The sequence below is a fragment of the Falco cherrug genome, chromosome 9 (genome assembly GCF_023634085.1).
Source record: "Falco cherrug isolate bFalChe1 chromosome 9, bFalChe1.pri, whole genome shotgun sequence".
Classification (NCBI taxonomy): domain Eukaryota; kingdom Metazoa; phylum Chordata; class Aves; order Falconiformes; family Falconidae; genus Falco; species Falco cherrug.
The window spans coordinates 27489693-27509807 of NC_073705.1; the positions used below are offsets into that span (position 1 = coordinate 27489693).

Sequence of the window (20115 nt, forward strand, 5' to 3'; positions counted from 1 at the left end):
AGGTAATTGCAGGCTTGCTCTCGGTTTATGGAAGTGTCCAAAGTTGAAATGCTCTCCAGTCCAAAAAGGGCTGAGTCCTGAGAAACACTGCTGTGTCTTCTATCAAATCCACTGGTGATGCCAATGGGTGGATAATGATGCAACCAAAGAGTAAATCAGACACAGCCAAGGAGCTGAGTTTTGCCAAGAGATTTCTCTGCCAGAGCATCAAAAATCTTTCATGAAAACAAAAAAAGTACCACCAACCTCTAACCCAGCATCAGAGAGGCTCAGAGCTGTAAGCTCTACACAAGCACTAAGCTCTGAGAATCAGAACAGGAGTTGCAGAAATACCCAGAACAAAATTAGCTCCCGTGAAAGCCATCTCCCACAAACAGAGGAAAGACCAAAGAAAGACGAGGCTGCTACATTTACAGCATCCTTGGGAAAGTGAGCCCCATCACATGCACCAGAGCTGTTTTCTACCAGCTGTGAAAGAACATGCCAGGCTTAAAGAAAACCTTTCTGGGACACTGAGCATAGTTTTGCTCAAACCTAAATTATTTTATTCTTAATTATTCTTAATAATTATTATTTATCATTCTTAAGAATAAACGTTCCAGAGCATTCCCTCCTCATGAAAAAGGGGGGAGCAACGTTCAGTCAGATGCTGTAATGTGTGTGCTGCCTGTGACATTGCCATCAGCATTCCCGTTGAGGAAAGCTCCTTTTATCCTGTGTAAAATTGAAAAACCTTTTCTGGAGCATTCCAAGGGTAGGAACAGAGAAGTCTGCCCTCGAGTTCATGGTAAATTTGAGCAAATGCCATTGCACTGTTGGCAGGAAGTCCCCTAAAAGAAGCCAAAACATACTGCAAAGTGGGTTTGTGTCTGCCTGACAGGCATCTGGGTAATAGCTTTGGCTCCATGAGAGCTGGTTCTGAACAGAAGTGAGACAATTTCATTGACTAAAAAGTGGTGTCCCAAACTGTGGCCTCACAGTCAGCCATGAATGGAAAAAAATTGTCTTTCACAAGGCCAATGCTATCACCAAAAACAGGACAGAGATTTACTTCGTACCACAACCTGGACGCACTTGGGTTTAATAGTGTCCTTAGCACAGAGACTGCACTGTCTCCTGCCACTTCAGACACGAGCCTGTACGAGTCAGTGCCACTGCTCAAGAATGCCAGATGAAGGATCCAGGCCATAGGCCTATGAACATTTAAAAAAGGTAAAAAAAGAAGCTGCTGAATGACATGGTCCTCTCCTGCCTGCCTCTTCCATACCTCCTGCTGCGTCCTCCACCTCTTCTTGTGCCAGCACAAAGTTGTGCACAGCTGTGGTTTGAAGTGGTTTGAACTGGTTTGAGCAAACCAGAGCAGGTTGAAACTCATCTGCCAAACACAACAGCAGCAAGAGAAAGACTGTGACTTTCAGTGACGGTTTTATGTCAGTTTCAATCAGTGGAACTGCAGTCCCAGCCTGACCACACTGCAAGAAAAACTTACTGAATATTTGTAGAGTACAATGACAAAAGAAAAAAGCTGAAGACACATCCAACTCCTGCTCACTTGCTCCCAGACTGGTAACTCAGGCAAAAGGAGACAGCCGTTAGCTGCAGCTGGTTTCTAGTTTTCAGAACAGTGTCTAGTATACATGGTACACCCACTGCCATGAGATAAGACAGAAAAAGACAGGTTCCAGAAAAATCTTTGCTTATCTTGCAATGAGAATCAACTTGAGGCTGTAAATCCGCAGACACTGGTTTTAGGCCACTCTCCTGGAGAGGGAGCCTTTGAAGAGCAATTGCTCCTGTCCTCCAGAAGACATGTTTCTAAGTCCAGTCAATTCCAGCTGACTTACCCCTCCCAAGACATCTATGTTGGTAAAACACATGTTGAACAGTGGTCTAACACAGATCAGAGGGGAACGACCCAGCTGAGACCACGTCCAGAACATCTGGGAACAAGACACGGAAAGGGTCTGTACCAACTGATCTGCGTATTTGGTGAGGAGCTGGGTTGGAGGTGCAGAAGGCAGGGGGAGAAAGAACACCAGCATGCTCTTTTGCCCTTCCTTGCTGCTTAAAAGAGCAAGTGGAAGCGGGCCACATGGGGCAAAAGTCAGTATCTTCACAGTCAGGCTACGCAAGACAGCTTCCCTTCTCTTTTGGACTTGTGAATTCTACCGAGCCACACCATATTAAGCTTAAGATGATTCTGCTGTCTGGATTAGGCTACAAAAAAAAAAAAAAAGTACAAGAAACCCAGGAAACAATTCCCTTGGTGACCCTATTTATCAGGAGTTTCTGCATGGCTGTGACATCAGTTTCATTTGCCCTATACTGTCAGCTAGGCATTGTCATGGGAGGGTTATTGCTGAAGCATCAGCTGAGGAGTAACAGCAGCCAAAAGTGAAGTTTGATAAACCTAGAAAAGAGAAAGCAAGTACAACCATGCAGGAGGCTGAGTGAAAGGCAAGGAGCAGAGCAAATCCTACTCTGAGAAAAGGACACTGTTATACTAAAGTATAAGATAACACAACACAGGGTAAAGAAGAAAACATGGGACTGACGTGTTGTTTGAGTGAGGGTTTTGGAGACAGCAGCGAAGTCTTGGAAATGAATTCCTGCTATAAAGCTGACCTGGAACATGTACGTGGTACAGCAATTGCTTTAGTTTTAGCAGCTAACCAGATCCTTGCCAAAATTTTCTGGCAGCATGCTTTTTGGGGAAAAGAGCTGTCTAGAGAGTCCAAGAGGAAGCGTGCAGAGATGAGCAAAATGTTCAAAATCAGCAAAAACATCAACTGTGCTGCCTGCAAACAGAACATTTTTTTCCTGTACAACCCTTCCACTAGGGCCCAAACAATCAAGCTTTTTTTTTTTTCCTCTCAGAAACAGAGGGGCTCAGTATCCCTGCTAAAGCTGCCAAAGTAAAGTAGGCACATCCAACATCTGAATACTCATTCACTGCCAGTGCTGGGCTTTGTACAGTACCTAAATGGCCCAAGACCAGCTAAGCCCTCTAACTCTGAAATCCTGCAACTGAGCTCTTCTGCATGCAGTGACCAACTGCCTGTTTCCATGCTGCACGATTCCTGAAGCACAGTGTACTATTCTTCCAACCACATTTTGTAAAATACTTTCTACAGTTTTTCTTGCTGTGCTCAGAGCCTCTAGAATCATTTAATTTCATGCTGGTCCTCAATAAGCAAGGAGACACACAAGGATGGACATCAGGAGATGTGGAAGTGGTTTTCAGTCCACATTATACACTTAAACTTGGGAAAATACAGGATGTCTGAGCCTCAGTTCTTAATCTGCAAAATGCTGGAACTGCGTTCCTCAGTTACTTTCTCTCCTGTATTTTGAAAAGTGGTATTTTCAAACATTTAAACAGTAAGACACCTGTGAGGGACAAAGACCAACACTGGAAAACTCCAGCAAAACACAACTGTTAGTAAGAAAAATCCAGCAGCTGCTGCCATTCTCCCAAGACTACAATCTCCCTCCTGGGGACCATGAACTCTCTGGAGAGCCCGAAGATAGTTAGGCTAAAATGCTGAACCATCTCAACCACCACCCAAACACCTTTCCCTATGTAAGGAAACACAATAGTAAAGCCCCTTCTTCCCTTTTACTTTTTATCATTCTACTCCAAGAAAATGAAAAGATACTGCACTTTTTTCTCCCCATGTTACCAGCGACTAAGCTTGAGTGAAGATTTAATTAGACCTTTATACAGCTATTAGACCTATATATACATACACACACATACATAAATCTGGATATAATTTTATTATTTGGCAACATGGCACTTTTTTTTTTTTTTTTTTTTAATAAGAGATGGTGGGGAATCTGAACCGGGCTGTTGTCTAATTTTAAACACAGGCTGTCCACCTGCTTGGCATATCATGTTCTCCATTCCTCTGCCCCACCCAGAACATAATGAAATAATACCTTGATTTTACATCCTATTCCACCACCCTCAAGGACTGGTTTGTAATTACTGCAACCTTACTTCCTGTCTAGAATTGCTGAGATCAGCCATTTCAAAGACAAACTTCCCTTAAATTCTTAACCAGGGAAAAAGATCCTCTTTATGGGAAAAACTCCAAGTGGCCACAAGACAGGATCACATTTCAGAAGGCATGTCCAGCAAAGACAGACTAGTTTTCTTTTCCATTTCAAATGCCACCCTCCTCTGCTGCTTCTCCCTGCAAAGCTGTGGCGGTAAATAAATCCAGGATTTAATTCAACAGGACTAGCAAGAAGGTCTGCTTTCAGGCACACAAAAGCATGGTGGTCTGAGAAGGTCAACAAGAGCAGAAGCTTCTCAAAAGCTACTTCAGTACATGCGTACACTGGTTAAAAATCAAAACACAAACCACCATGAAGCCATACTTAAAAGTTGCTGCTAAGTTAACTGTTCATTAACCAGAAGTTATTATTAACTTTTAAAAAGCTAATCTGTGCTCAAGAATGTAAAGCTGTTGCTCTCCACACCAACAATTCACTGCTCATATTAAGACTATTTACATATACTATCACTGCTATTTACCTTTAAAGTCTTAAAGAGTGCCTCACCACACGTACCTACCAAAGATACTCAATTCCTGGAGCAGTAGGTAAGTTCTGCAGCTATGGTCACAAGCTCTAGAATATGAGTTTTCAGTTAAAGGACATGATCCCCCTATGCCTCCTCTCCCCTCATCCCAGAAACTTTTTTCTAACCCTCACAATGGCAAAACAAGCTTTGAAAACATTAACTAATTTTAAATCAATGTTGGACGTTTGCCTGAATTTGCAGAAAGCCTAGAAGAACAGGTCTCATGTTTGCATTATTCCCCTCATCTCAGTGTGGTATATGATGTTCTCTGCAACGCAGAAGGAATGTGAACCTCAACGCAGACATCCATTCCTCCCAAGGAACCACCCAGCAACGCGTGCCACTAGTATGTTTATTCCATGATCTCAGCGTGACCTGTGTGCTTGCCCTAGAAAGAAGCCTGAAATATCCTGCTTCCTTCTAACAAAATCTGGTTTTATCTTCCAAGAACTTTTATGATGCAGCCAGGCACTGCCAAGTATAAAAAGTCCATGCCATACTGAGAGCGCAAAGACAGTTACAGTAAAATCATTCCATTAAAATGGCAGGGGGCTATTGTTCTGACTGTATTGTTTGTATGCAATTCAATTAAGCCTCTCTTTCAAGATGTCCATGGGAGAAACATGGTGACCGTGCAACAAGCTCCAGTGTGCAGCTGTATACCATGCTGTTGCTCAATTTAGATCCTGCTTGCCAGCGTCTGTAAGCCCTTGCATACATGCATCTTCCTCTGCATTCCCACCCACACAAGCCCAAAACTGGGCCTGACCTTCCCCACTCTGCTTTGTCCATGCATCCCCATATAGTCCAAACAAATTCCAGCCATCTGTCCTGCCTGTGCTGCCAACTGCTACAATCTGAACCAGGCAGCCCAAGGCAGCCATGTATTCATGTCTGTTTCTCAGCCTGCTACAGTCCCTGGAGCTGCCCCCCTGCCCCGTCCCGAATTGTTTTTTGAACTGTTTGGAGACTTCTGAAATTAAAGTTGCTGTAAAAGTTCTGCAATACATTCAAATCCTGCCATTGGTTAAGACACAGTCAGCCACTACAGTGTGATGCACAACCTGTCTTGAAGGAGTCTCACAAAGTCCTGTTTAGTTTACAACCATGTCTTCATGCTTCACTGGTTAGTTTGAAAAGTAAAAGTGTGTTTCTAGACTAAAAGATGAAGTGTCAGCTATTTCTGTCCTTGAATCGAAGTTAAGTGACAGTTTTTGTATGTGTAATATACATTTACACACACCCTACTCTGAGAAAGTGAAACTGTGGGCACAGCAGAGGGATTAAGTAGATAGCATGGTTGCATAAAAGCTACAAGATACCATTGGGTGTGGTAAGAAAGTATCTCCAGTCTCTAACATGGGGTTACAATATTAAGAATTCCACATTTCCAAATTCTGGGAGCACAGATGCCTTCTCAGCCCAACCTCCTGGCAGTACAACAGCACGTCAACATCAATGTTCAACCTTTTGTGCTCTTCCTTAAAGGAAAACACTATCAGCACTACACAAGTCTAAAAGTTTGCCTTCATATTTCAGCATTTACTTTCTTATCCTTTTAACTACTCATTTTTCCACATATCTTCATCAGAGTTTTGCTGACCTGCTTTGACCTGCCTGCTGCTGCATAAAGGGACTTAGAAGGTCCAGTCACTCAACCACTCACTAGAAACATGGGTAGTTTTAAATCCCAGATTGTGGGAAAGAGGTGGTAAGAGCGGTTGCAATGGGCAATGTATGTTCCTCATAGCCCAGAGCATTCAGCCACTGTCAGCCCACAAGATTCGCCCAAGACCATTTCCACCCAAGGAGCTGTGCTCCAAACACAATTTGTCCTGGAGAGAATAAATGTCCTGCCCCACCTCCTTGAAAGGACAGCTTAGAACAGATAAAACAGATTTAAACTGTCGCTCTTGCAAAGAACTAAAACAATAAGATTAAAGATACTGAAATAATTATCTGTTTGAGTGTGTCAAACTCCAGCGTGCATTTCTCCCTCAAGCATGGTTTCCTCACTCGCATACAATGTTGAGTACTCTCAGTACTGCCCAAATCAATAAGAAGCCCAAACAACAAATCTCCAGTCATGAACGTGGCAAGACGACCTATTTGCCTGCACTTTGAGGAGTATGCCCACTGTAAGAACCCTACTCCCCTTGCCAAATCAGGCCAACTGCGGTTTGTGTTGCAGTGAAACGCAATGGCAATGCATAATACAGGCTGAATACAAAACCCCATGGGACACAAGTCAGATCTGTAGTACGGTATGAGCGCCATGCAGATTAGGAAGGGAAGCCATACAAAATGGAAGGACTTACACCAGAGTTCATAGTAGTAGTTGCAACACTGGGATTGTCCACAACAGTGGCCCGTTTCACATATGTAACTTTGATTGTTGACACCCATGCAGGTTTCCTTGTCCTAAAATTAAACAGACACACTTTTAAGATGCTTTGTCAGTATCTTCTGCAAACGTACTCTTTTACTCAATGATCTGCAAGCATTTGAAAAGTTACAAGTTATGGTCTTGGGAAACTCTAAAATACATAAAGAGGTTAAAATACAGCTAAGGATCACCAAAGATGACAAAGGACTGTTCAGAAAAAAACCTCCATGTCTCCAAACTTATGAGTTACATTGCTTTAGCACCTAGACAGCACTGCTTTCTCATCATCCCTTCCCTTTTCAATTAAAAGTTACTATGTTTTGGGAGCCAGACATTCTCTTAAAGAAGAGTGTCATTTGTTTCACATTTTACACAATATCGCTGCATTACTGGGGCTAAATGCCAAGTGGACGAAATGCATTCATAAACAGAACATTACAATTTGAGAAAAGAGTGCTTGGATTCATTTAGATCTAAATGATAGTTACAGTATGTTCCTGTGAGATTCCAATCTAAAATGATTCCTTCATAATTAGCTATGTGCTTTATGTAAGATCAGCATTCCTGTAAAACTTCTTCCTGGAATAGCAAAGTAGTCCAGGAGCAGAGCCAAATCAGCTGTGCTGTATCACCCAGCAGGTCCTCAAGACACTCAAGATGGAAAAGGACTATGGTGCCGAGGTCTCAGTCCCCCATGTGGTGCACCACCTCAAAAAAGTCCATGCTTTCCTACTAGTCTGAAAACATGGGTGGGAAAAAGTACAAAACACAGGAAAACAAGCGTTTTACAGCTTGTGGTTTGTATATCCTCTAATAGGCTCTGGGGCAACCTGGAAATTAGAAGACACTATACAGTTTCTTAAGAAGCACACAGATCATAATAAAAAACATTGTTACAGGTTTGTTTGCAACATCAAAGTCTAAAATTTTCACTTTCACTTAAAATTTATTACAAGGCAAAGAAAATGTGGGGATGTTTATACTGAAAGATATATGTTGAATGAATTCATTCTGTAAGCAGCAACTTCCAAAAAACAACCACCACCACCACAAAAAAAACAAACAAAGAAACCAAACAAAAAAGCCCAACAAAAGAGCCCAACCAGCAGGCTACAGGAATGTATATTGGTGGATCCCAACACCTGCTGAACCACAGGGTTCCTCTATTTTACGAGCACACTGTGTCCACACTTCTCACAAGCCTCTATGGAGTCCCCACATGCACAGAAAACAAAGCACATTTTGAATGATGGACCACCTCACTGAACAAGTGAGGTGAGGCAGCAGTTTCAACGCAGAGGAGTCCTGCGCTAAGTTCTTAAGGAGTCCTTAGTTCTTAAGGAGACCCAGCCTACTGGGGATCTGGGGGAGCACCAGCACTACTCCACCACGCAGCACCCCCACAGCCGGAGCTGCACCTCCCCAGCGCTGGGCCTGTGGGTCCCTCACCTCAGCACCCGTATTACAGCAGCAATACAACTTCTAAAAGCAGAACAATCTCCTACACAGTCAACAGAAAAGATCCCACACTGCATTTTTCTCCTAAGAAATCACACCAACTCTGGAAAAGGTTTTTGATTGTGTGAGAGCACAGTTCAACAAGCACAACTCAGGATATGATAGTATAGATAGATTCCACAGGTATTACTATTTCCACAAAAGTCTTTAAAAAGCACCAACAGATGATTCCCCTTACCACAGGTAGCTAAAGCAAACACTGTACATTGTCTTGAGATGCTGCATACCCACAGTAGATGCAACATTTTCCTACAGGGCTTAAAGAGGTGTTCCCATCTCTAATTGCAGCAGCTGGTAGCAACTTTTAGGAGGCATTGTTGAGCTAGCACAGCATTTTTTGCTTCAGGCACACTATTAATTCCACAAATTGTAATTTTAGTCAGCAAAAGAACTAGGAATGGGACACATCTATTCTCTTATCTGTTCTTATTAGTTTATTTACACTTTTCCTCATTTTTGTTGGCCTTGCAGAGTTAGTGTAACTGACGAACAGCATAGATTTTGGCTCTCATATCAACAGAATTGAGAAATTAAGATCCCATTGCAAAATTGCAATCCTGTTGATAATGCACAAGCCAGAAAGTGATCGGCTGAGGTCTGTGGTTGTGACATGCAAAGATCAATGTGACTTGTTGAACCAGTAAGTGAATCACGTGGAGCTGGTGAAAGAACAGAGTCCCACAGTGCCATTTCAGGAACAGCTCTGCATCACAACACTGATCTATCCTTGACCACCTATGTTTACTTCCAAAAAATTTGTTTGATTCAGTGTTGTCTCCTTCACAGAGTAGCAATAAGGGACACACATTGGTGTCTTTTTGGCAGCAGCAACCTTTAACAGCTTTAACATCACTACATTCAGTAGTCCCGTTTCCAGAGGCTTTCATCACGTTATCCTTTTACTTGAACTTCCTGACTCCCCCTTGCCAACCTTACTATATTTGCAATGACCCTTCCACAATGCCATATGCTTAGGTGCAGGGTTGCTTCTTGTTAGCCCAGCTGGCAAACAGGTCTATGAGGGGATGGGTGTACATGCTGAACAGAAGATCCCCGGCAGCTAGGTTGGTATTGTGCAGGTTGTTCCTGCCTACTTTTGGAGATTAAGTCTTGAGCACATCCTCCTTTCCCATCTAGAGTTCAGATCTTACTGTCTGGAGCTGCTTTGCACGCTGAACAAGAGAAATCATCTTACTTGCTAATACATAAGCACTTGTAACTTTAAACAGTCTCACAGTTGGCTTTCAGCTCCCACAGTTCATAAAGTCCAGGGTTTTAAAGTCCTTGCAGTGCCAGCCACCAGCCACGCTCCTCAAAGTTCAGGCAGCTCCTGTTGGAGCCTTTCTGTAGCCCTCTGCCAGCCCGGCCACCAATGGGTTTCTGGGCACATGGAGCCATCAGACCCGGTGCCATGTGCCAGACACAGAACTGTTATCCTTGTTTCTAAACAGTTTCACAGAATCAAGGAAAAATTTAGTTTGGAAAGGATCCCAGCAGGTCACATGGCCTGACCCCCGTTCAAAGCATGGCCACCTCCAACACTAGGCTACTCGACAGGGCACAGGAAAAGACATAAAAAAGTAACAAATGTTCATTTGGAAGAAGTTACTAGGCAAAGATTCCACACAGGGACAGCATTGTTCTGGGACACGTTACATGCGCCTCCTTTGGATTGAATGTTTCAGTCTCCTTCTCCCTGCTTAAGGCGCATTTCTATGAAAAGCGGAGCCACTGCACAGTTTCTTGCACCGTTTCGCAAGCCAAGGAAGAGGTTATGCACTGCCATCAGTGCAGGCCACATTTTTTGTCAGGAAACTTCTGCCTACTGCCAAGCACTTTGATCAGGCTTCAATTTCTAATTAAATCCCAGCCTGCACTTTTCACATCATCCCTGTTACATTATTCCTGCTTCCTTCTCCCATTCATTCTTTCTGTCATATGCTACCAAACTGTAACTGCTTAAGACATATCAACAATATAGTTATCTATAGTCTAAATGACTCCTGGAAACAATATCACAAGTGCTTGTGCTATGAATATGAAAGCACACTACTTCCTCTTTCACATCAACAGGTGTGGACAAGGCATAGGACTGAAAAGCAGTTTTACAGGTGGAAAAAAAGCATATGGGGAATAAAAAAAACAAACTTACAAAAGCAAAGTTGGAGCACTTACTGACCTGCCTTTGTTTCTGGTTTCCATTGCAAGTAGCACTTGTAATGATCACTTTTAATCATTCTTAACAACATGGAGTTGTAAATCAAATTACTACAGAGGCTTTTCTGTTTGGTTTTGTTTTGTTTTTTTTTTAAGGTAGCCTTATGAAAATAAGGGAGGGGGAGGGTTTCTTTCTGAAAGCACTGTCTTCCTCAACAGCCAGTGGCTATTGCATTCCAGCACAGGCTTCCCTGCTGAAGGACAGTCTTGTTTTCTTGTTGTCCAGGCAAGCACATCCCTCCCCACCAGCCTTTGTTCAGCTAACTGTAGACGCCTCCAGACAGGATTACTAAGCAGCATCTACATGGGTCTGGTCTCAAAGAGCACTCAACTCCATTAAAGCAGAATATTCCTGTTTCACAACTGAGAAGCCTGAACATGCCACCCGTTATCTCCCACCTGCAAAGCCTAAGAGATCTCCTGCTAATGTCAAGGGATTGGCTTTGTCCTGTAAAGCAGCATGTACTCAAGGCTGCATGTGCATCACTGCCTCCTTGGCATCATCCTAAGAGCTGATGCAGATCTGGGAAACTGGAATCACTGGATCCCTGATGCACACTCCAAAGCCGGGCGCTTTCAGGAGAAGGCTCTGCAGTCCTGGAGTCTGTGTTCTCACCCCATCCAGTCCAACAGACACTATTTGTTAAATCTGGTGCAGGCTCTTTTTTATGAAACTGGTTAAGTTGGGAAGACCTTATCTTGGTGCATTTGGAGAGTCTCTGCATATTTTAGATGTGTTTTGGATTAGTCTTCATTTGTCACAAACTTTATAAAGCAACTCTGAATAAAAATAAGATATTTTTTGACTTATTTTCTTGTTGATATTTGGCATTTGTGATAAACCCACAACTATGCTGGCAACTCCGCCAGTAGCACACTTTTGCTGTCAAGTGCTTTTACAAATAATCCTTAAAATATCCAGCAGTGGTAGGCATAAGAGAACTCAAGGCAGTACTGTATGTTGTCACATATGAAGCTATAGCAAACATTAAAGTTAGGGCCAGGAAAAAAAGCCAATTATTTTCTCCACCTTCAAGTTTAGTATTGGACCTCTGCTGAAAGTCTGTGTGACAAAATAAAGCTTAAAATCTGGGGCATGATCAAGACAGAAGGCATTCACAGAGGTCTGTAGGTTGCCTGAACTGCCCCTTGCTGCAAGAAAGGATGGAGAAAGATGGCGATGAGCAAATTCCAGACCAGTGTGGCTATTTTCCAAGCTGAAAATTAATATGTGCAACTGCAGAAACAAACACCACAGCCCACGCTCAAAAGTGCATAGTTGGCAGTGAACCACCTACAAAAGATGACTCCTCAGCTGGCATTAACCAGGTAACCAAAAACAGCAGTGGCTGATATCACAGAGATCTAATAACCATTTTAGCTTTTTGCTCTGTCTCCTCTTTCCACAGAAATCCGGCCTCCATTACCCTAAATATGAGCACCTTGCATTTATACAGCCTCTATGCGTCATTCAACCTGCCAGACTATCTATTCGTCCTAACCTTGGTAATACCCAGACACCGTGGAAAACACTTTGAGATGTAACTTGCATTTACTGACAGCAATTACGTGTCTTCTAGGATAGGCATTTTTTTAGACCTACTCTAATTTCCTATTCTCTCCAAACTTCAGTACAGCATTTGTCAAAGCACTACGTAGCAAATTACTATCTGAACTAGAAGAGATGGGAATTAATAATGGAATGGCAGGGGTGAGTAACGAACCAAACAGGCGTACAAACAGTGGGACACAGTGAAAAGCCCAGCAGCAGGCTGGAGGGAGACTGCCAAACTGGCACTGGAGGGTAAGATGCTACTGGTTTTAACAGGACTCAGTCTCAACCTGTGACTACTCCAGACCTTCTGGTTTTGTGGCTCTCATAGGGGACTTTGGTAATAAGCATCTATTTAATAATTAAAAAACATCCTGACCTATTTCACTAACCTCATTACTCGCAAGCAGCAGTCCCTTACTTTCAGTAGCCAGCTGCACCCATAACAACAAAGCAGGATGGATTTAAGCAAGTGACAGAATCTTCAGAAAACAGTATTAAAATATGTATTTTGAGCAACTTGCAGTAGTATTTGAACTATATATATATTCTTTAAGCACCCAGAGCAACAGAATGGAAGTGATTATCAGTATCTCAAATAGGTTAGAAACAACTAACAGGAAAAATTGTATTTGATATCCACTATTTATGAGTTACCACTTGGCTTTTACTCAGACTCACATATCAGACTCCCACTGGTGTTGGTTAGCCAAGCCCATCAGCACTAGCTCATGAGAACGCAAATACAAAGCTACCAAAGACGATAAACACCTCTGTCAGATAAGAGACTCAAGTGGTAGTAAGTTAAAATTGCTACTGAAAATATAATGCTGGAATGCCCCTGGTTTGCCAGCTGCCTCCCAGTTCCTAATAAAAATTAATCTTAATTAAAAAAATCACCAGAACCTTTCACAGAAGGACAGTAGGTGGGATTGCAAGGACAAGCAGAACCGCAGGGGAGCCATAGATCATCAGGGCAGCTCGTGTTGATGTTCTGAGCTGAGCGTGCACCAAAGCCTCCAGTCATCTCGTGTCTTCATAAACACTACGCTTGCTAGTCCTTTGGAACATAAAAGCAAAAATCCACCATCTAAGCAAGTGCCATGCCTTTGGTAGGTTCAATTTAACAAAAGCATGTAAGATTGGTAAAGAGGAAACTGGATGTGATTGCTGGGAGTTACTGGAACCTCAGGTGCCAGCCCCTGCCAGCACGACAGGGAACAAATTCCTGTAAGCCTGCCTTATGACAGACAACTGAGGCCAAGAAATAAATCAAGTCTGGACATTTTTTCATAAGATACCCACCACAAATTCTGTTTTGCTGAATGTCTGTGAGTTTGGGTGGGGGTAGTATTAAGCGCAAACATCCAAATACTTAAATTTGTGTATTAGGATGGAAGAATGATGCCTCTGAGCTGTCCCAGGCACAGTAAAGACCTCCAAAACGGGAATTCTAATCCACAACATTTATTGCTTCACTAATGCTAGCATCAGGAGAATTGTATTTAAATCACCATGATTAATCAGCCACCGAAGATCCATCTTCACCCCCAGCGGATGCAGAACCTCTGAGGTTTTATTAACCTTTATCTGAGGAACAAATTGGTTTGTGGCATCCATTTATCTTGGAGAAATACTCCAACAATCTTTAAAGGAACACTGTCCTTTCACAGATCATGGACACTTTGACATATTTCAATAAGAGCTGTTTTCATTTCTGTTTACCACAAGTTTCACTTTCAGACTCTAAGAACTGTGCATTCACTTTTTAAGTGCCACGTGAAAGTGTTTACTTCCTTCATACCTTGCTAGAAGCTTCCCAGCTGTAGTCCCTGCCCTTTCCCATTAAAGACAAGATGCTTCTAGGAAATTACAGCTTTGAGGCAGCTGTCTTGCATTTTGTTGTTTTAAACCACCAAACAGTTGACAACACTGAAAAACTCAAGCAGTTAAAATTAAAACTGAAAAAGTTAGCAATCCAACATTTTAACCTGTTGGTTTGGGGTTTTTTATTTCACATTTATGTGGTGATCTAGATGAATACGCTCAAGCTTCCACCTGCAGCCCTGAAAGCTGAGATCCCCTACAATCATGTTTCCTGGGACAGAAGCTTTAAACACCCACATAGAGGTGACCTAGCTTTTTAGACATTTAAACATCATCCTCAATACAACAACAACAACAAAAGGAAACCCAAACCAAACACCCTATTCTTACCCATGTGTTCAGTAGTCCATCTGCTGTGCTGCAATGCCACTGGGTCCCACAGAAGAAGTGAAGGCAGATCCAGGGAAACCAGTTCAGTGCAACGCAGCAGTGAGCAAGGGGTGCCCGTCCTGGGGAGCCCAGTTTTGTCCTTGTCAGGCAGCACACGGGAAGGCCCCACACACAGAGCACCTCTTCCCTGTCCCTGCCATGCACAGCCCAGAATCAGCACCCCTTGCGTTGAGTGGGAACAACAACAACAAAGGACATCCCAGACAACCCAGCGTTTACGGTTCGAATGCCAACACAAGAGACAATAGAGGTGACAAGATGTTCCTGAATTCCTCCCACACTTACAATTAAATAGCACTGTGCACTAGCAACCCTTTTCTTCTGCTTTTAGAAGTAGAAAAATAAGTTCTGAATGTTATCTGGATGCAGGATGCAATCCAAATATTTAGATTTTTTTGTCTAAAAATGACTAAAACTCAAAATGATTAAAACTAAGAAAAGTTCAAGCAGCTTTGCAAGCAGCTCTTTCCCATGATATCCTTCATCAGTGGATAAAAATAGTGAAGAGCTTTGCTCTTGTGTTCTCGAGACAACACCTTTTTTCTGCTTCCTATAAATGCCTCTGTATCGATGCCGAAGTTACAAGCACAGAAAAAAGTACCATCCAGCCCACTGAGAATCAAATGTTCACAGCATGAGCAAATGAAGCCGAATTACACCTAACTCATGCAGCACCTCAACTGTCCCAAAAAGTCTCTAAAACAAAAAGATTAATTTAGAAATAGGAACTTCAAGAGAAAAACACACCCATGAAACTCAAGCAATCTCAACATGTAAGCCAGCTATGTATGTCTCACTGCTAGTTGAGAGAGTTACCTAACGCCGTTCAGCCTCCGTGCCCAAATTTCAGTTCTGAGGGTTTTAGGGAACATCTCTTTGCCCTGAGTGCTAGCAAGTGAACTATTATTATAGCTATTGCATTCACCTACAGAAGGTTATTGTACTAGAGGTAGTTTCTTATGTAAAACTGTTTTCAGTTCAGCGGGGTGAGGGGAGCTGCATTTCACCAAAACTGAACTGATAAGGAAAAAGAGCGCACTGTTTACTCAGCAGTGTGCTTAAGTCCTTTTGCCTTTGTTTCTGAACAACTCAAAGTAGGCAGTTTAAAGCATGCTACGGGCCAATCTTGAATTTTTAATTCTAAATTAGAAACTGCAAGCAGCACTGATATCATGCAATATCTATTTATTGTGGATTACGGATCCCAGCAGCACTGGAAAGAGGTTACAGTTAGATTCCCCTACAGACATGCCTCCCAGACCAAAAAAAGGGTTTGCTCTCCCCGAGCCTAGGAACACATAGTTGGCACCTCCTCCAGTGGGGAGCAGCTGGGCAGTTGCTACCGTTTCTCATTCCACTCGACATTACCAGCTATTAAATTATCCCAAGTTTCTTGTTCAAGCTCAACTCTCCCAGAACAATTAAAAAGTCACCAAGCTGAGGGTCACAGCACATTACCCTTTTCCATTTGGTGACCTTTGTCAGAAATGATACAGAGAAACGTCTCTTTTCTTAAAAAAACAAACCAAACCAACCAAAAAACACCACCACACACCAAAAATCAAACCAGTTTAACACTCAAAATACTACCCACACAAGGAAAGAGTTCAAAGTTTGACATGTTTTTAAACAATGTAAACACAATTCCGTATTAAGCACTGTGGAAAGTACCTTAAAATCCAACCAAACAAAAAACTGCCCAGGAGCACGACACAAAGAGCCATCCTGCCGCAGAGTCTACAACAACAAGAGCTTCTTTCCCTGCCTTGCAGTTTTGCTCCTTCCTCGCTAATAAAAGGCGTCCCTCGCACTGCTGCGCTCCCTGATCAAACGCCATGGGTGGGGAAGTGCTGCTTGCACGGTTCTGTTTTGGGAAAGTCAGAAATCATTTCCTGGGGGGTGGGGGTGGGGGGTGTAAAAAAAAAAAACAAAAAAAACAAACCAAAAAAAAAACCCCCACAACCAAAAAAAGCACACCACCAAACCAAAAAAAGGCAATCAGTCACATCCTCCACCTGAGCGAGCAGCTCCCACCGCACCAAAGCCGGTTACCTGTCTGAGACCCAGGAGGAAAGGCATTCTGCAGGCTCATCCTCCACACCAGCGCATGGGAAGGTAGGAATTTAAAGCCCCACAGTGACCATTTCCTCCTCTGCTGCGGGCAGCCCGCTCCTCCGATCCTATTTAAACCAGGGCTTCCTCGGCTGGGAATGCTCAGTAAACAGGGTCCTGGGACACTGCACGCACTCGCTGGCTCCCCCTCCTCCTCCTCCCACTCCCCGTGACATATCTCAGACGCAGCCCAGCCGGGGTGTTTGCAAGAGGGAAATGACATCAGGTCGGGCAGTTCTGAAAAAAAAAAACCAACAAAACAAAAACAAACAAACAAAAAAAAAAAGCCCAGAACATTAAGACAGCTGCTGTTGGGCAGCGCTGCCTGTGCGGGACCCTGGCAAGGACCCACGAAGAAGCAGAAGCGCTCTCCTCCCTGCTAACTGGATGCTGGAAGTGGAGGGGAATCTATTAAAAAAGTTGGCAAGAGCCGACAGCTCCTCAGTGATGATTAAATCTCACTAAGCAAAAATAGACATTTAATCTATTTTCAAGGAGAAAGCAAAGTTTGATGCTGCTTGCTGAACAGCACTGGAACCCTAGGAGCAACCATCATGGTTTCTCCAAGGACCTCCACGCTCCAGGGACCCGCTGGGTAAAGCCTTCACAGATCCAAAGTACTCCCATGCTGCCTTCTGCCTACCACCACGGCTCCATTTTTTTCTGAGCAATTGTTACAGCACCGTTCAACTCAGTCCCTCCAGGCTAACAGCCATCCCAATAAAGAAACAGCAACTCCCCCAGTTTCAGTAGGATCAGGATTTGGCCTCGCCAGCATCAGACAGGTGACGGGAAGCCATTTTAATCCACCTCTCCCCAAGGAAAACCCAACTAACCCAATGGAAGGTTTCTCGTTCTACTTGAGCTCATTTCACGTTTTCCTGCCAAGGGGCAATTAAAGCTTATAAACAAATTTATCATCTGGTGCCCAAGATGGCATGTCTTGTTTGTCCTCTCCCAAGCATGGAGTACAGCAAGTTCCACAGGGGTGTAGGAGATGACACTGCAGAAGGTAATCTAAATTTAACTCCCTTTTCTACCTTCACTTTGAAAGTTCAGCAACCTCTTTTTTTGTGCTTCTCTTTAATCAGCAGCTGTCCTCGTCTGTCGGGGGGGACTGGGACACCACTGCCATTCCCACGTGCCCCAGCAGCAGCTCCATGGATATCTGACAGAGGGGCAACTCCCCTTGCTTTTGGCCTCTCTGACTTTTGGAGTTCAACGTATTAAAATACTCAATGAGGGAAGGAATATGCTTTTTTTTCCATAGAGAGTTCACTGAATCCCTTTTTTAGTAGCAGTTTTAACAATAATTTCAGGACTTCAGAAGAGAGAGGCAGAGAAACCACATATAATTCTTATAAATGCTAATTTGCAACAGCAGAAAAAAACAAAAAAAGGAAAGTAGAAAAAAAAACCAAACCAGAACAGACCCCCCCAACAGCCAGACAGCTTGCAGCAGTGTCAGAAAGACACCCATTTCTGCGTGCCAAAACCCCTCAGTGACCACTGCTGCTGCCTCCCTCCCAGCCCAGCCCAGGGTTGTTTCCCAGATGAGATCCCACTGTGGGTGTCCTCCACACAATTAGGCTGTGAGACCATACACAAGCATTACTTATTTTCATACCAACTTAAAGCCACCATATAAACTTGCCCTTTAAAGTAAGCACATCTCTGTTTTTCCTAAGAGAAAACAGGCACATAATTAATTTCCTGGAGGATACAAAACATCAGCGTCAACTAGCATCAGCCAGGCAACGTGATTTTCCAGCTTTTGTGCTCTTGGATCAAACAAACTCTCAACCTTTGCTTTTCCAATTCTATAGACAAACACCAGTGATATAAAAGGGCAGCTTTCTGTTTTAGTAATCTGTTCTGTGGCCTCATGCTGTCCTTTGAAATATCCGATTTTGGCTGTTGCTACCCAGAGCCCTGGACTAGGCAGATCCCAGGGCTGAGCTAATGCAGCAATTTCTAAATCCCTACTGTCAGAAGGAATCTAACTTTAACCACCCGCCTCTCCTCCAGCACATACTCAAAAGGCAAAGCGTCATTCCAGATCTAAGACAAGTTGTGAAGAACTATCAAAGGCAATAACTGTGCGGAAAAGCAAAAGCATCCTAATTTATGTGTGAATTTAGCAATCCTGGAAAGACTGACACAAAAAAGGTGGTTTGCAAGCAGGCATTACTACATTTGACTGCAGCAGCAGCCACCCTGTCTTGCAGTCTCTGAGTGACCAACAGCCAGTAACAGGCTGACAAACTGCTACAGGTGACTAGGGAAAAAGCCCTGGAGAAGGGAGGGAAAAAAAAAATTGGATTAGTTAGTTCATACACTTATAATACCCTAATCGATACGCTTAGAGCCTTTTCAAAACACCTGGTTTCTCCCAATTGTTGCATTTGCTGTGGATATATCCAACTGGATATCCCAACCCAAGGGGGTATTATTTTACCCCCTCCTCTTTTCTTTTTTAAGTTTCTAAGTTCTCGCCCCAATGCTTTGTATTGCAGCAATGAGTTTCATAGACAGTGGTTGTGAACAATTAGTTCCTTTCATCAGGAGTGAATTCACCACCTTCTAATCTGACTTTCATATTATTAGCAGGTGGGAACAGAAGTCCCCATCCATCTTCTCACCCATTCATTACTCTGTACCTGTTAGCTATCTTCTTATAGAAGATATCAATCTTCCCTATCCTCTTAATGCAAAATCTTTTCCCAAAGCCTTCAGCTGCTCATTGTCCATTTCAAACCTTTCCGATTTTTTATTGCTCTCCGCCTGGGGAAACCAAAGCTGAAATAATAATTATTTTAATGAAAGCAAGAGCAGCTCTAAGGCAGGCTCAGCATGGGTTTGACTTCCTTTACGCAAAACTGGAGTTTAACGTCTGCAAAGGCCACCCATCTATAACACAAGAGTGTGTCTATCAGAGCTACAATGAACAGAGCAAACACCAGTTTTTACAGTTACTCTGTATATTAATCTCTTGACAGTTTAGAATAGTCAGGGCTAATGTCAGGACAGATCATGGGATCTACATGCTTTTGAAAATTTGCTTGTTTAAGCAGCCACCAACCATCCTCTTTGGCATGTCAGTGTGGATCCCACTGCGGGATAATGGTGAGCAAGTTGCTTTTTTCAAAAAAAAGGAAATAAAGACCTCTAGGTTTTATCACTCTGTAGTACTGCAGTCCTGAACATGCCATCTGCCCCAAACGTGATGTCGAGTAAAGGATGCTGCCTGGTATCTTCACAAGCCCACACTGTACCTTGTGACCTCCAAAATCAGCATACAACTGAAGCAGATGATGGAAGTTGTTTGGGCCATTTTAAACTCGCTTTCCGTGTTTGATGGGAGATGTTTGCAAGCAGGTTTAATAACCCAGCAAGATGCAATATCCATTTTGATACCCCCTGAGAAGACAGCTTGACCTTTAGGTGATCCAGTTATGACAA

At 43.1% G+C, this 20115-nt stretch overlaps 1 protein-coding gene across 3 annotated transcripts in view; it reads right to left on the reverse strand.

The window, feature by feature from the left end:
• The window catches only part of WBP1L (WW domain binding protein 1 like), a 65568-nt gene that overhangs the window by 8060 nt on the left and 37393 nt on the right, over window positions 1–20115 (reverse strand). The window contains exons 2-3 of one of the 3 annotated variants that reach the window (XM_055720633.1): window positions 16594–16890; window positions 6910–7012 (exon numbers count right to left, since the gene is read on the reverse strand). In XM_055720633.1, coding sequence (XP_055576608.1) covers window positions 6910–7012; window positions 16594–16620 — 130 coding nt within the window. In that variant the 5' untranslated portion in view covers window positions 16621–16890. Of the gene's footprint in view, window positions 1–6909; window positions 7013–16212; window positions 16368–16593; window positions 16891–20115 lie in introns of those variants that run through there. The other 2 variants (XM_055720634.1, XM_055720632.1) reach the window with 2 other exon arrangements.